The 14,654-nt window shown below is 52.0% G+C and overlaps 1 protein-coding gene across 2 annotated transcripts; it reads right to left on the minus strand.

Annotated features, from left to right (window-relative positions):
* Positions 1 to 1,438: 1,438 nt before the first annotated feature.
* DGCR6 (DiGeorge syndrome critical region gene 6) lies at positions 1,439 to 9,558 on the minus strand. 2 transcript variants are annotated; one of them, XM_067550177.1, is made up of 5 exons: positions 9,348 to 9,558; positions 8,796 to 8,956; positions 7,969 to 8,069; positions 4,960 to 5,100; positions 1,439 to 2,609 (listed from the first exon to the last, which is right to left on the minus strand). In XM_067550177.1, the coding sequence occupies exons 1-5, from the start codon at positions 9,482 to 9,484 to the stop codon at positions 2,526 to 2,528; spliced, it is 624 nt and encodes a 207-aa protein (XP_067406278.1). In that variant the 5' UTR covers positions 9,485 to 9,558; the 3' UTR covers positions 1,439 to 2,525. The 2 variants fall into 2 exon arrangements, with proteins under 2 accessions (XP_067406278.1, XP_067406277.1); XM_067550176.1 differs by having other exon boundaries at positions 1,439 to 2,624.
* Between the last annotated feature and the right edge of the window lie 5,096 nt (positions 9,559 to 14,654).

Below are 14,654 nucleotides of genomic sequence, written 5' to 3' on the forward strand. Positions count from 1 at the left end.
TGTCAGTCTCTGGCTGTAGTGGTTGCACAGCAAAGGTGGAAAACACAAACCCAGCGTGACCTGTGCATTGACACCATGCTTCACTGAATTGCAGAGCCCCAGGGCAGTGTGTGTGTGGTGGGAAGAAGGCAGGCCACGCACACGCGCGGATACTCCCCAGCTGCTGGGGCAGGTACTGGAGGGGCCCCTGTTGCCATACATGCCTGTCAGAGGGAGCGGGGACCTTGCCCCACGCCACTTCAGGCAGAGGGTGGAGTCAGGGCTGCAGGTGGCCCAGTGTCCTGCCTAAAGTCCTGCTTTGCCTCAGCCAAACCCTCCATGGACCGAGTTTATTCACTCCCTTCAGCCTTCTCTCTCTCTCTCTTCAGCCCCTGTTCTCCGAGCCTCTTTCCCCACCATCTTCCTCCATCCCACCTGTCCCAGTGTCAGGGTATCCCCCCATCCATGGGTCACTCCCCGGGTTCCAGCTGTTACCTGTCTCCAGCTGTAACCCTCATCCCACTCCCTCCTGAGTGCACGGCTCCCTGCCTTACATTGGGATGTCCCCAGCAAGCCAGGCTGCCTAGGGGCCAGCACCGGGCATAGGGTGACCGCTTTTCAAAAGGCAAAAGCAGGACCCATACAGGAGCCCTGTCTCCTGCTTCTCCCTTTTCCCTCGAGCCCCTGGCCAGGCTGGAAGCCAGGCGCTGTTAAGAGCAGCCGAGGGAGTCTGGGCCAGGGTGGAGAGCTCCAGACCTTCCACCTGCCCTGGGGAGGAGGGCCAGGGTGCCTGAGAGCAGCCCCTAGCCTGTGTCCCCACCCCCCTGGTGCATGCCGCCCAGGACAGGTGGAGGGTCTAAGCCTCCCGCGGTAGCTCTTACTACTACATGGCTCCAGCTCCCGGCCTGGCCGGGAGTAAGGCCACAGGCAGGAGAGGTAGGGAGAGCCTCATGAGGAAGGATGGGCTAAGGTGCACCTCAGCTGTCCCACACTGAGAAGAGGTGGTCGCCACCCCTGAGCCTCAGGCAGGCATGGAACAGCACCGCAAGGAATCTGGGACAAATGCTGTCCTGGAGCGATTCAGCCCAGGACCAGGACTTGAACTCTGCATTTCAGGACTGTGAGGGATGGGTGGTCACCCTACCCGTGCGTTGCCCCGGCTCTGAGAGCTAGTCATGGTGTAGTTACCTCATATGTACAATTGCTGGTCCCCAGTGATATAAACTTACTACGCTATGTTCCCCCAGAAAGACTTACAGCTTCTTTCAGGTCTTTGCAGCTCTCACCTAATCCTGTGCTGCTCTCAACATCCACCTTGGAGGCAGCTGATCAGTCACCGCAGCACTAACATGGCCCCTTTCCTCTGAAATGGCCAGTGCCATCTTTTGACAACGCCACAATGTCAGAACATCTGTTCAGGGTGATCAGACAGCTGGCAACCAGAGCCAAGAGCCAGACATGAATTGCAGATGAATTATTTATTTCTGAACATTCTGAACCTGGCATTCAAGTCACATACGGTAACATGACCCTGAGTGTCCCCCGACAGACCGTGACAGGCTCAGGCTGAGCACACATTTGCCTTCATCGCCCCAGAGCAGGCGGGCACAGGCTTGGCCTTCTCCTTCACAAGGGAGAAGCAGCTCACAATGAAGGGAAACTTGTGTCGTTATCTGCCCAGCGGCTGCTACGGGAAGGAGCGCTTACTCTAGCCAGAGGTCTGCTTTAAAAAGCCAGTTCCTGCCTTTGATACCAGCAGCTGTTAAATGCCGTACCATCATTTGCAGTTTTTCCCTGGGACGCGCACACACCAGCTCTAAGGAGCGAGGCAAGTCTGGGTTTGTTGAGATGGAGCAGCGCATACCGCTTACTAATCCAGAGTGATCCACTCAGACACACACACAGGTCACTTAAGACGTTGCAGCCATTTCCTGCTTTCCGGAAGGAGCCACTGAGCAGGGCACTCTGAAAAACACCTCCAGAACACTAGCTGGCTGCCAACGTCATGCCAAGCATAGTCTGGTCACCCATGTGTTAGAAAAACCCATGCCAAGGCTGCTCTCTGAGAAATCTTGTGGCTTACACACCCCCCTCCAAGTGCCCAGAAACTCTGGCTCTGGTCTTGTGGGCACACTTTCCACACATCACGTCACCCAAGAGTTTGGACTCTGGGCTGAATGGACACTGCACCGCCCACAAAAGAACTTGATTTTCTTATTCAGAGACCACCAGTTAATGGCCATGTTTTCTAAACCTCAACATGGAAATTCCTCAGCAGCTGTAATTGAGGAGCTGGGTGGTGGACATACGGGGAATCAGAACAGATGCCTTGCTCTGAGGGGTGCAAGCTATGGAAGGAGCACGATGCTTTCTAATTGCTCCCTCTGCCCATCATGGCCTCTTGAAAAAAGGACACCCAATAGTTTCAGCTATTTACATTTGGTGACCGCTGGCTTCTCTCTGATGTTACAGAGCAAATGATTTAAGTAGTCTCTTTAGTGTGAAGTTCAGAGGGAGATTCTGGAAAAGGAAGAGCTGTGCCCTATTCAGGAAAAAGCCTTTTCTGGGTACGACTCCTTCTGCTGCAGCTTCCGTATCAGCTCTAACAAGTTCATTTGTAAAGTCAGCTCCTGTGAAGGGAAAGACTTTATTGAAGAAATTAGGCAGTCCCATGACTCCGACACTGGCTACTAGCGAGAGCTGCAGAGGGAGAACCTGGCCTGCAGCACACAGACGGTCAGTCACACTAGGGGAATGAAAGAGAAAAACTGCCCATGCAGAACTAAGGCTTATTCTGGTTTAGACACATCCACAAAGTGCGAGGTGCATCACCACATGAGATCTGGTACAAATCATCCCATTACAGGGAACCGATGCTTTAAGACAACAGTAAAGGCTCTTTCCTTTTCCATTGCTTGTTGGCAATACACCAGGTGAGGGCGCACAGCAGCCTGTTGGCTCTGCCGCCATTTGATTATGTAGCATGTATGGGACTCAGGTGACATGTTCCATTAAAAACTTAAAAGTTAAAATGCCCCCAAAAGAGAAAGGTGGAGTGATCATTGAGGTTGTGTCTCTGGCTGGGTATTACTTGTTTGCCATGGGAGCAGACTACTCCATGACCCAGGGGTGAGGAGCCCCCCGTAAACAACTACAAAGCTACCCCATTATCCTCCTTCAAAACCCTTCTTATAAATTTCCTTTTCTATGATACCTACAAAAAACCTGACAACGGTTAGGCCCCTGATATGCTGAGACCATTGCCAATAATGTTGACTGATACTGTGTCAGCAGTTTTCTCATACTCCCCTGCCTGTCTCCATCTGTTGTTTCTTGTCCTACTTCGACTGAAAAGTCTTTTGGGCAGGGGGGTATCTTTCTGTTCTGTTTTTGTACAGCACCTAGCACAATGGGGTATTGGTCCATGGCTAGGCCTTCTAGGCACTATGGTAATACAGATAAATCATATTTCTGAAAAATAATAGGATAGCAAACTGGAATAGGAACACAGACTGATGGGCCCCCAAGGAGATTTATGGAAAACAATCGGTTATTTCTATTATGGCAGGGGCTAGAGACTGCAACCAAGATCTGGGCCTTGCTGTGCCAGGCACTGTAAAAACAACCACCACCACACAGTAAGACAGTCCTATTCCAAAAAAACTACAATCTAAATAGACAGGATGAGAAAGAGGAAGTAATATCCCATTGTACAGATGAGGAATGGGAACACAGATTAAGTGACTTGCCCAAGGTCACAGAGCCAGAATTGAACACAGATTTTCTGAATTCCAACTACAAAGCCAACTTTAAACTGGTTGAAGGCCACTGTCAATCTGGCATCTAGTGAATTTCAAAAACCATGCTAAAAGTATTTTCCATGCTGCCACTGCATCCCCTGCCAGGTTCTGTGGTTTTACACTCAGATTTTCATAGTTACACTTTTTTTCCCCTTTCCCATACTGCTGTGAAAGTCCCCCTACCCCCCGCCTCGTTAACCAGGAAACAGCAAGGACTCATGGACTGCCTTTCAAGTGCTTGTCAGGCATTTGCTCTCACCACCAGCATTAAGAAACAGTTGTATTAGGATAGGGGGTTTCACAAGATCCTTTAGTCACTTGAAATGCAAACCAGCTAGAAGTGGTCCAAGAGTTCAGCTATCTAGGTTCTACAGTGACTACCAACTGGATGAAGAACTAAAGGTTCAGACTGGAAAGGTTGCCACCACCTTTAATAGACTAACTAAAAGAGCACAGAACAACTCAAAGTTTACCATCAAGACCAAAATGCTAGTGTACCAAGCTTGTATCATCGCCACTCATGTATGGTGGGGAAACATGGACAACTTAAGCTCATCTGGAGAAAAGGTTCAACAGTTTCCACATGCGCTGCTGCTGCTGCCATATTCTCAACATCAAATGGCAAGATAAAGTTACCAACGCAGAGGTTCTTCAAAGGGCAAATGTACCAAGTGTGACAGCCCCGCTCAAGCAAAGACAACTGCGCTGGCTGGGCCATCTGAGCAGGTTGGAAGATGCACACGTACCTAACGACATATTATATGGGGAACTATCAGAGGGAACAAGAACAGCAGCACATCCCCAGCTTCGCTATAAAGACACATGGCAAGCGAGATATGAAGGAATTTGGGATTGAGCCTGATTGATGGGAAATCTTGGCAAGTGATTGTAACAAGTGGCACCATAGTTTCCATCAGGGCATCAAAGTCCATGACAGGAGCTGGCTCCTACAGCTTGAAGAGCAAAGAGCTTGCAGGAAGCAAGCAGCTCCCAACCAGGACATGTATTTGCAATAACTGCTAAAGATGATGCAAATCTTGGATTGGACTATTTAGCTACATGAGACATTGCAAACCATCTACATCATAGGCTGCAATTTCCACTGTCTCTTGGAGACAAAAAGATGCCAATCACTTGTAAAAGTATTGACAAATCTTAAACTCCCAGCTCACCCACACACCTGTGGGTTTGTGGTGATATAAAATCCAGACACTCCAGCTTTCTCCAGGGTGCTCTGTTGGTCAACTACTTTCTGGTCCAGTTCGAAGACTATTTTCTCATCCATCAGTCTCTGTTCCTCTCGAATACGCTGCTCCACAGCCTGAGGAATGAAAAAAAAGACACTAGGAATCTAAAGCTGAAGAAGTTTAATGTTCTTCCGCCAGTTACTTTCTGATTAGCTTTTCTCTAGCCCCTGTCTAATGAAAACCAGAGGCTACTTTGAAGCTTTGGAAGTTTTAAAGGGTCCTGGGTCCTGTTTGTACTCCCCAAGATTATCTTATTCCCTGCATTTTTGAAGGGCTTGAAGATAGACTAGGCACCACCACCACAGTCTGAGGAAACCCCACCACAATGCACGGGACAACTGCTCTACTGATGTGTGTTAGAGCACCAGGACTCGATGCACTCATGTCTGCAGCAGTAAGACCAGGCTCTGGAGCAGATTTGTTCACAGACCTAAGTGCCCTGAATCCTGGTTTCCTAACAGGAAGGTCAGTTCAGTCACTGCTACCTCTGCATCTACAAACTGATTCGTTGTAGGAACCCCAGCCCCCTGTGGAGAGATCAGCCCATTCACAGGAGGAAGAGAGAGTATTCTCATAGATGGAGTTTTCAAATCTGTCTTATCTAGAGAACAGTAACACAAAGATGAAAGACAGGCCTTTTTCGACAAACATCAACCCAACCTCTTGCTCTGCCACTGATTCATTGGAGGGACGGCCCTGGGCCAGGCCCAACCTCCGCCTGTATCTCTGTAAGATGGGGGTAATAACACTTACTTGACAAGGCTGTTGCAAGTCTGAGATGATTACTGAGTGTTACAGAATGACTAGCGTTGCCACTTGCCCAAAATCATAATGAGACAGTGACTGCGATAAGCTCTCCAGGGCCCTTGGCTCTGTGCTTAAGCAGAGGCTACACTGCCTATCTACAGTGCCAGTCACTGGTGTTTTCAGGTGTAGGCACTTGCAAAAGCTAGGTTGTGTATGGGGGTGACTGTTTTATTGGATCCCACATTACTAATCTGCACTGGCTTCTGGGTTTGCTTCCCGTGGCTTTCAGACAATACCACATCCAATCGACAGGTCAAAGGAATGCCTGCAGTGACTTCTTATGTAAAAAGAAAAGAAGATACTGATGAGAAGTGTGGCACTGCTTGCACTCTCAGAGGAGGCAGGCGGTTACACAGCACTGCCATTCCATGCTCTTCTAAAGAATTGGAGGGAAGGGGAGAAGAGGGCATTTACCTAGGACTCTGGAGAGAGACCTGCAAATATTGATTTTAAAAAGGTGGGGAACTGCTCCCCACAGCATCAAAGGAAGGAATCATGGAGTCCAATCCATGCTACACCCAAAGCTGAAAATTTCAAGGAGCTGCATAGACCCAGGCATCAGAGAGGAGACAAAAGCCAGTGGAAGCCTATAAATCCTGAAGAGGAACCAGAGTTTGAGTGATGGAGCTCAAAGGTCTGAAGGGCCTGGGAAAAAGCTGAGATTTCCAACAAAACACAGGGACAAGAGACTGTCTTTAGAAGGCTGTGACAGACCTATTTCATCTGAAGGAAAATTATACTTGTGTTCAGAACTGCTTTTTATTTTAAGCTATTTGTGCTCAGTGTGAAACCAAACTTGGATTCAAGCCTGTAAGGGTTAAATGTTTTAAGATTTTAAGTAACCCTAAGATCCGGGAAAACCTGACATGAAATGCACTGTTCTGTGAAGTTTGTTAGAAAATAAAAATAACTGGATAGTCATTTTTTATTGAATCTTTCATTGTTTTGCAATGACGTGTTTACAGATTGAGACACTTGGTGTATTTATGAAAACCCTCAACACCCAGTTACATCTTTTTAGAACTGACATCAATGAAACTTTTAAAAACACAGAGCAGCTCTGATTAGAGAGATACTATCTTAGCAATAGTTGATTATATTAATCACAAAAATATCAGAAGATATAAAAAAAGGGAAAGCAGTTCTGTCCTAGTAGTGTCTGACAGAAAAAAAACCCAGGAAGGGCCAAACATGGTGGTTACCTGGGGAAAGTTTACAGATGTTTAAGTAGGGAGAAATGAACAGTGAGGAATGTCATGGGAAACCAAAGCAAAGGAGTTACTGTATGAGCACAGGTACCTATCTGAAAAAGGCTCCAGAATCAGTCTCTAATGCAACCCTGTGCCTACACCATTAGGGGCTCTAAAACCAAGAGAGCCCATTACAAATCAGTCAATGTAAAGAGCTCAGCATGGACATAGTACGATCACAGCTGCTCAAACCAATGCAGTGGGCAAACACACTGCGGCGTTGTGCCCACGTGGCAAACAGCAGAGGCCATGCAAAACAATAACTACGGTAGCTGGACTTCCTATGTCACAGGAAGAGGTTTATGAGATAAATAAGAGCAGAGCCTGAGCAAGGGAACAACCGCACATGGGGCTTCCTGGGGAATGAACATGGTCAGTAAGCACACCAAGACTCCTAACCTGACTCTCCGCTTCTGCCCGTCCTTGCCAGCTGTAATTTCTAGGAGTCTAGCAGCACTGTACTTCACTGACTAGTACGGGGGCCTTAACAGCAGTTCCACCATATCTGCAATCTGCCACCTGAAGTCCACAGTACACAGAGAATCCATTCCTTTCACCTCTGCAAGCAACTTCTCAGGATAGATCCCTGGGAGTGATTGTCTAGAGCACACAACAGGGTTTGATCATCACTACTTACTGCTTGAAGATGGGGAGGAAAGAACTTTGTTCGCATCTTTCTGATCACCAGGCCCTTTAGCCGGGAGTCTAACGCACAGGTCTCCAGACTGAGTTCAGAACCGGCTTCAATATTTGTGCCACACAGTTAGACTTGGCTTTACTGGATTTTACAAAAGACACACCACTGCAACAAGGCTGCAATTTGCAGCTGGGAGGAACAGCTCCAGCCACAAGCGGTGAAGAAGAAAGTTCTGATAAAAACCTTACCTCCAGCTCCCTCTGCTGAGCTGCTTTGAGAACTGGCAGGTTGTGCGGTTTGCAGGACTGCTGGGCCTCTTTGTGTCTGTGGAACACTTCTTGCTTGAGCACTGATTAATAAATACAGAAGTTAGACTCTACATCTAGAATGACCATAGGCAAGGTAGTCACAGTCAGCATTTCCCCGATTCACAGCAGAAGGCAAGGCTTTGGAAGTTAAACTTTGTATTTCAGAGAACTCGGCTTTCAAAACACTGCTGTCAGGAGCAGAGCAGCTCCTGGGGAGGAAGTGGAGATCCACCATCACACTAATTTACTCATCAAGGTGTCTGGATGGCAGAATTCTGTCCACAAGCTCTCAGGTCAGTTTGCTACCCCCAGTAAGATGGGAGCGCTTTAAAAGGGAGCCACTAACACTGCTCACTTTCCATTGAGGAGTTACATTAATTCTTCAGTCTGCATAAAAACGCTGGTTTTGTGGCATAACCCCATAGGTACACCCTGGAAAGGAGTGGAGAAATGCTCCCGGCTGCACACACTTGATGATGTCACATCTACTGGGTTGCCACACACACATGCTGGTGCTTGTGCTGCCTGCCCTTGTGCTGGGGTACTTTAGATCAGGGTGCAAGACGCTGTCCGTCCCCCCCCAGTCACAGCAATCGATCTCTATACAATCTGACCCTGCCGGAGAACGTGGAGCAGCTGGACTGCAAAGCAACCCACCTAAAAATACCAGTTGATTAGGCAGGAGAAGGGAGGGGAAATGGACAGAGGAAAGGGTCCCAGGACTGGCCAGCCCAGCTCTCCGGGAGGGGTGGGGGGGCGGCTCTCACCTCGGTGCTCGCCGTGCAGCTTCAGGCGCTGGTTGTACAGGTTCTTCTCGGTCAGGTGCTGGATCTCCAGCAGCCCCTGGACGATCTCGAAGACGGTGCCATCGATCAGCGCCAAGGCCAGGTCGCTGAGGATGGTGTAGGACAAACGCTGCTGGCAGGAGCTGCGGAGAGAGGAGCGGGTGTGCGCGGGATGTGGGTGTGTGTGTGTGTGTGTGTGTGCGCGCGGGTGTGTGTGTGTGTGTGTGCGCGCGCGGGGGGGGCAGCCCCCGGGCATGTGTGTGAGCCGCGCTGGGGGTGCAGTGCGCGCGCGGGGGTGTGTACCAAAATCTCCTCCCAGGGGAGGCGGGAGGCCCGGCCCGGCCCGGCCCGGCCCGGCCCCCTGCAGCGCTGCTGGGCGGCCGGAGCGGAGAAGGGCCGGGCCGGGCCGGGTCCCCCACCGGCTCTGCCGCGCCTCCCGCCCCGCAGCGGCCCCCGTGCAAGGGGCAGGCGGCCCCGGGCGGCTCGGCAGAGGAGCGGACGGGCGCGCTCCCGCGGGGTGGGGGCGGGGCTCACCTGGGCAAGGCCTTCACCAGCGCCTGCAGCTCGGAGAGCAGCTGGTAGTGCCGCGCCTGCTGCCGGTGGCGGGCCCGCTCCGCCGGATCCTCCTCGCCGGGCCCGGCGCCCCCGCCCCCGACCCCGCCGCGATCCATGGCACGCGACAAGCCCGGGCCCCGCCCCCGCGCACGCTCTGCGGACGTCACCGCGAGGGGCCCGGCGGTTTGTGCGCGCGCGCGCTCGCTCGCTCTCGGCAATGGCGGGGGCGGGGCGGGGGAGCTGAACGTTCCCCGGCTGCGCGCGCGCGCGGGGGTGCGACGTCACGTGCGTTGCCCTGGTCCCGGAGAACCATTGCGGCCGGCTCTCTGCTGCCCCCTGCCGGCTGGCTCGTGGTTAGCCAGCTCGCCGCACCCCTGCGGAGCCGGGAGAGAGCCGAGGGGCGCTGCAAGCGGGCTGGGTCCGCGCGCTGCCCCCCAAACCCCAGTCCCCGCCCAGCTCCGGGGTGCACAGTAGCCTCTCTCGATGCAGCTCCAGGGCAGTGGGTCTCCGCCTTTCCAAACCACCGTGCCCCTTGCAAGAGTTTGCTTTGCCTTGCGTATCCCCGCCTTTCACTTCACTGCAAAACGAGGGGCTCACACACCCGGACACACGCAGCCGTGTCCCAGCAGAGAAAGGGTTTGCTGCCCCATCGCTACCATCTCACCGTGACATAGACACGTGTGGATAGAACCGCTCTGCTTACACCGCAGTGTCTCGCACGTGGAGCCGTCGAAACACACTCTCGTTTGTAGTGGCTTCACCGGTGCTTTTTAACGGAGCCGATTGTAAAATGCGGCCAGTATCTAGATGAGTGGATGCACCCCCTGGAAAACCTCTGCCTACCCCCAGGGGCACAGGTACCCCTGGTTGGAAACCACTGCTCCAGGGAGCCCCCAGTGCGAGGAAACTCTGCATGGGTGATACTCAAAACAGTGTGTCTGTCTGCACAGGGACCTTATTTACTTTCTAAAAATAACGTCTTTTTTGTTTGTATTTGGGTCTCTGAAAGTGCCAGAAATGGTATTTCTTGTAATAACTCGCAAATCGTTATATTTCTTTTAATAACTCATCTTGTCGCTCGCCCTTCTCTGGGTGAAATTCAATGTTTATGGACAGATTCCCGATAATCTGCCAGACAGCAAACACAGAGAAGAAACAAAAACAGCCGGCGAGCACAGAAGCAAATCCTTTGAGAGCCAGAAGACAGAATGAGGCTGTTTCAGGAACATTTGAATTTCCTGCCCAATGAAAATGGACACAATCTGAATTCAGAGAACACTAAAATCGAATCCTTTGTTGGTTACCTTCCATAGAACTGATGATTTTAATGTCAGATTTGATTTCAGGGCAGATATCTGTAACGATTGCTGATGCTGAGGAAGTTGCTGAGAAATGTAAACTGAATGCACCTATGTAGCGAATGTTCGGGTCTCTGACCTCGAGTTTAGCTTTGTGCGATTGTGCCATTCCAGCCCAGCCCAGGGACAGGAGATTGTCTGGGCCCCCTTTACCCAGGTCAGTAATTGTGGGGGCTCAGTTTGGACCCTGCACAGACTAGGGTAGCCCTCAGGTTTGCACTAACTTGTGCCCTGATGTGTCACTGCGGCTGGTCACAGAATCCCTGCTGGGATCCAGAGGAGTCCTGGCCCCACCCTCTCCTGCCTGCCAGCCCGTCCCTCCTTTTTCTGGCCTGGCCCCAACATGCTTCCAGGCACAATTAGCCCAGGTGATTGGCACCCAGATCTGAGTATTGGGTTAGCCTAGCCTGGTGTGAGGGTCCCCCCCACCCCATTACTGTGTGTTTCTGCACTCGCCCATATGTGTGCATCGGGGGATGTATCCACAGCTTTGTGCTGGGACACTAGGTTTTTTCCCTGTCAATTATAGCAGCTGCAGAGAACTCGTCTGTCCTTTGGAGGAATACTTGAATACTTGGCACTTCAATGAAGTGAACCTATCCCCCCTTGTGCTTAACAGCTGGCACCGCTGCGTGGCGTGGAGGGACCCCTGTCTGGCAAAGGGAGCCTGGAGTTCAAGTGGGAGCGTGAGAAGAGTCAGCGGGGAAGGCAAAGGATCAAAGGGACCAGATGGGTGTGTGTTTGCACATGACTTTCCCCAAGCAACACTGGGCCTGGCACCAGGGGGGGAATCGTTTGCAAAGTGGCCTAACAATGCTCCCATTCTGATTAGTAGCGTTGGTCCCACTGTGCGCCGGTAGAAATGACCACACACAGGGCGGGACAGAACTGGGCTTATTGACCACGCGGTCTAAACAGAGGTAAGGTTTGAGGGAGCCACAGTGGCTGGTTTGGGTGGTGTTTCTGCAGCGTGGAGACTCGAGGGCAGGAGTTCACAGTGGGGTGGGGCTGGAGGGCTTCTGGGTGCGTCTGGGGGGAGTGCATGTGGGAAGGGGGACCCCTGCCTGCTGGGGACTGCATGCTAGGCAGGAGAAGCTAGTACCGCAGGGCCTGGGGGGTACAAGGAAAGAGGCAGGCGGGGCTGCTGCTGCTCTTGGGGTTCCTGGTGGGGAGAGAGGCAGCTGCTGCATGTTCCTGATTGCCAGATTAGTGCCGCAGGGGCCAGTGGAGGGGAAGGTCAGGGTGGTGGGGCCTCTGTGTTTGGGAGAGGCCAGTGCCGAGGGGCCTCTTTCTGAAGTGGGACATTCCTCTCACCTCCTTTGTGTTGGAGGAAATATTTGCTTCCTCTGTTCCAATGCTTTTCTTCTCTCTCAATAGCTACCAGATGTGGGGCCCATGCTCTTCCAATTAGCCTGGCAGGCCAGGCTCAGGACTGCATTCTCTCCCAGCTCAGTGGCTGGATCTTGGCAGGGCTGGGTTTACTGTGGGAACTGGCTGTACCCACAGATATTTAGTTTGTCAAGGAGCAGGATATGTTAGGGTAGCTAAAGGAAGCAAACTCTGCCTTTGCGACAGGGGCCTGACTGTGTGTCTCTGCAGCCAGCCGCCGTTATGGGATTGCACCAGTGTGACTATAGGCATGCGGATACCTCCCATGTTAATATCCTTCACGTAGAGAAAAGCAGCCCAGCCTGGGGTACAGTGCGTACTTACAGGGATAGTACCTGTGGGAGCCTCCTGCCAGGGGGAGGGTTGGCAGGAAGGAAGTGCTACACACGGGGTACATGTGGGTCAGTTGCCACAGGGTCTAGGAGATAAGACCAGAGAACTGAAAGTCTGCTGGGTCTTTTAATACAATGATTTTCAACCTGTGGTCCATGGACACTTGGGGGTCCACAGACTATGTCTAAGGGGTCTTGAAATTAGGCAAAGGTTTCTAACCATCAGTGAAGTTCTGGAACAGCCTTCCAAAGGGAGCACTGGGGACAGGAAACCTGACTTGCTTCAAACCGAGCTTGATAAGTTTATGGAGGGGATGCTCTGATGAGACTGCCTACAATGGCATGTGGCCGATCTGCGACTGCTAGCAGCAAACATCTCTAATGGCTGGTGACACGATACTAGATGGGGAGGGCTCTGAGTCACTACAGAGAATTATTTCCCAGTGCCAGCCTGTTGGGTCTTGCCCACATGCTTAGGGTCTAACTGATTGCCAGATTTGGGGTCAGGAAGGAATTTTCCCCCGGATCAGCTTGGCAGACCCTGGGGTTTTTTCGCCTTCCTCTGCAGGATGGGGCACGGGTCACTTGAAGGTTTAAACTAGTGTAAATGGTGGATTCTCTGTACCTTGAAGTCTTTAAACCATGATTTGAGGACTTCAGTAACTCAGCCAGAGGTGAGGGGTCTATTACAGGAGTGGGTGGGTGAGGTTCTGTGGCCTGTGATGTGCAGGAGGTCCAGCTATATGATCACAATGGTCCCTTCTGACCTTAAAGTCGAGGAGTCTGTGGGGCTGCGAAAGGTGGTTATCACTATAGAACAGTGGTTTTCAACCTGTGGTCCGTGGAATCCTGGGGGTCCGCAGACTATGGCTGAGAGCCCCAAAGGGATCTGCACCTCCTTTTGAAACTTTTTAGGGGGTCCACCAATGAAAAAGGATTTTAAGCCCAGCTCTGCAGAGGAGCTGCCCAGCTCCTGTCCCCAAGGCTCTCGAGAATGTCAAGTGAGTGGATGTGTACTGTGATCAGGGCATGGTCCCAAGTGTGGGGAACCCAGGGGGCTCCCTTTGCACAAGGCAGGCCCTAAATGGAAGGGCCCAGGGGCCATAGTAATGTCCTGATCATAGCATGCTCCTGAATGAGGAGGGGTTCTTGTAGCACATGGTACGGGCCTGAGGGGGCTCCCAAACAGAGGAGACTGGGAGCCACAAGCAGCAGTGGTTCAATACATGGTCCAGGGTGGGCTGGACCACGCTGGTCCTGGACCAAGCAGCACGCTGGACAGTCCTGGGTGGAGGCGTGTTGGTGGCTCAACCAATGTGCTGTGGCCGAAGGAAGGGGCATTGGGCTGGCTCAGTGGCTCAGCACACACCACGGCTGGGCCCCATGAACTCTGTCCCACAGCTCCCTGGGACCATGGCACTGTGGGGGCAGCTGGCAACGGTGGGGCAGCTTCAGTAGAGAATGGAGGTTGTGCTGGAGTAAAAGGAATAACTTGGCAATGAATAATACCAGCAGAAAAGCCTCTCTGGGCGCACCAAGGGCCGTAGTCTGCCTGGTCCTCGCCAATGTAGAGGCGTTTCCAACTGAGGTGAGCTGGCATAGGGAGTGGGAAAGGTGCCCTCTGGTATTTCCTGCTGGACAGCTCCTTGGAGGCCATAGTCAGCCCAAAAAGATTAGGGCACCCCAAGGAGCAGGGCTGGCATAGGACCCAGATGAGGGTTTTGCAACCAGCTCCTTCCATATCGGCTGCAGCCAGCATATACGGGGACAGCCGAGGCGCTGGCCCAGGGTGCTCGTACACTCGGTTGTGCCGCCAGTGTGAGTCGTCCACTGATCGACGTGGCGTCCCTGGCAAAATGAGACCCTGCTCAACAGGACTAAGGGGGCAGGACCAGACTTTGCTATTCAGCTCAGTTTATCATGCCTTGAAATGTTCGGTGTGGTACAGAGTTTTGCACATACGTTCGGCTGCTGGCTGGAAAGGCTGAACACGCTCGGCCCAGGGAGAATCAGCTTGGGCAGGTTAATTTCAAAAACTTCATGGATGAGATTTGGGGGCTGCCACATTGGAGACATGGGTTCAAGTCCCAGCCCTCCCAGAAATGGCCATATGTAACTTCTCAGTCATCTTCAGCTGCATAATGGGGTGAATGGTAGCTTCCTCCCCCTAGAACAGAGACTCGAGGCCTTGGTTCATAGTACGGGCT

The sequence above is a fragment of the Emydura macquarii genome, unplaced genomic scaffold (genome assembly GCF_026122565.2).
Source record: "Emydura macquarii macquarii isolate MOO-44397 ecotype Brisbane River unplaced genomic scaffold, CSIRO-AGI_Emac_v2 contig_1254, whole genome shotgun sequence".
NCBI lineage: Eukaryota > Metazoa > Chordata > Testudines > Chelidae > Emydura > Emydura macquarii.

What these genes read in the sequence shown, in the direction of transcription:
- DGCR6 (XM_067550176.1), bottom strand. Translation starts at nt 9,484, where the DNA reads ATGGATCGCGGCGGGGTCGGGGGCGGGGGCGCCGGGCCCGGCGAGGAG. An exon ending in GCTGCACGGCGAGCACCGAG is followed by an intron (nt 8,070 to 8,795) that starts GTGAGAGCCGCC and finishes TTTATTAATCAG; the next exon opens with TGCTCAAGCAAGAAGTGTTC. An exon ending in CTCAGCAGAGGGAGCTGGAG is followed by an intron (nt 5,101 to 7,968) that starts GTAAGGTTTTTA and finishes TTCATTCCTCAG; the next exon opens with GCTGTGGAGCAGCGTATTCG.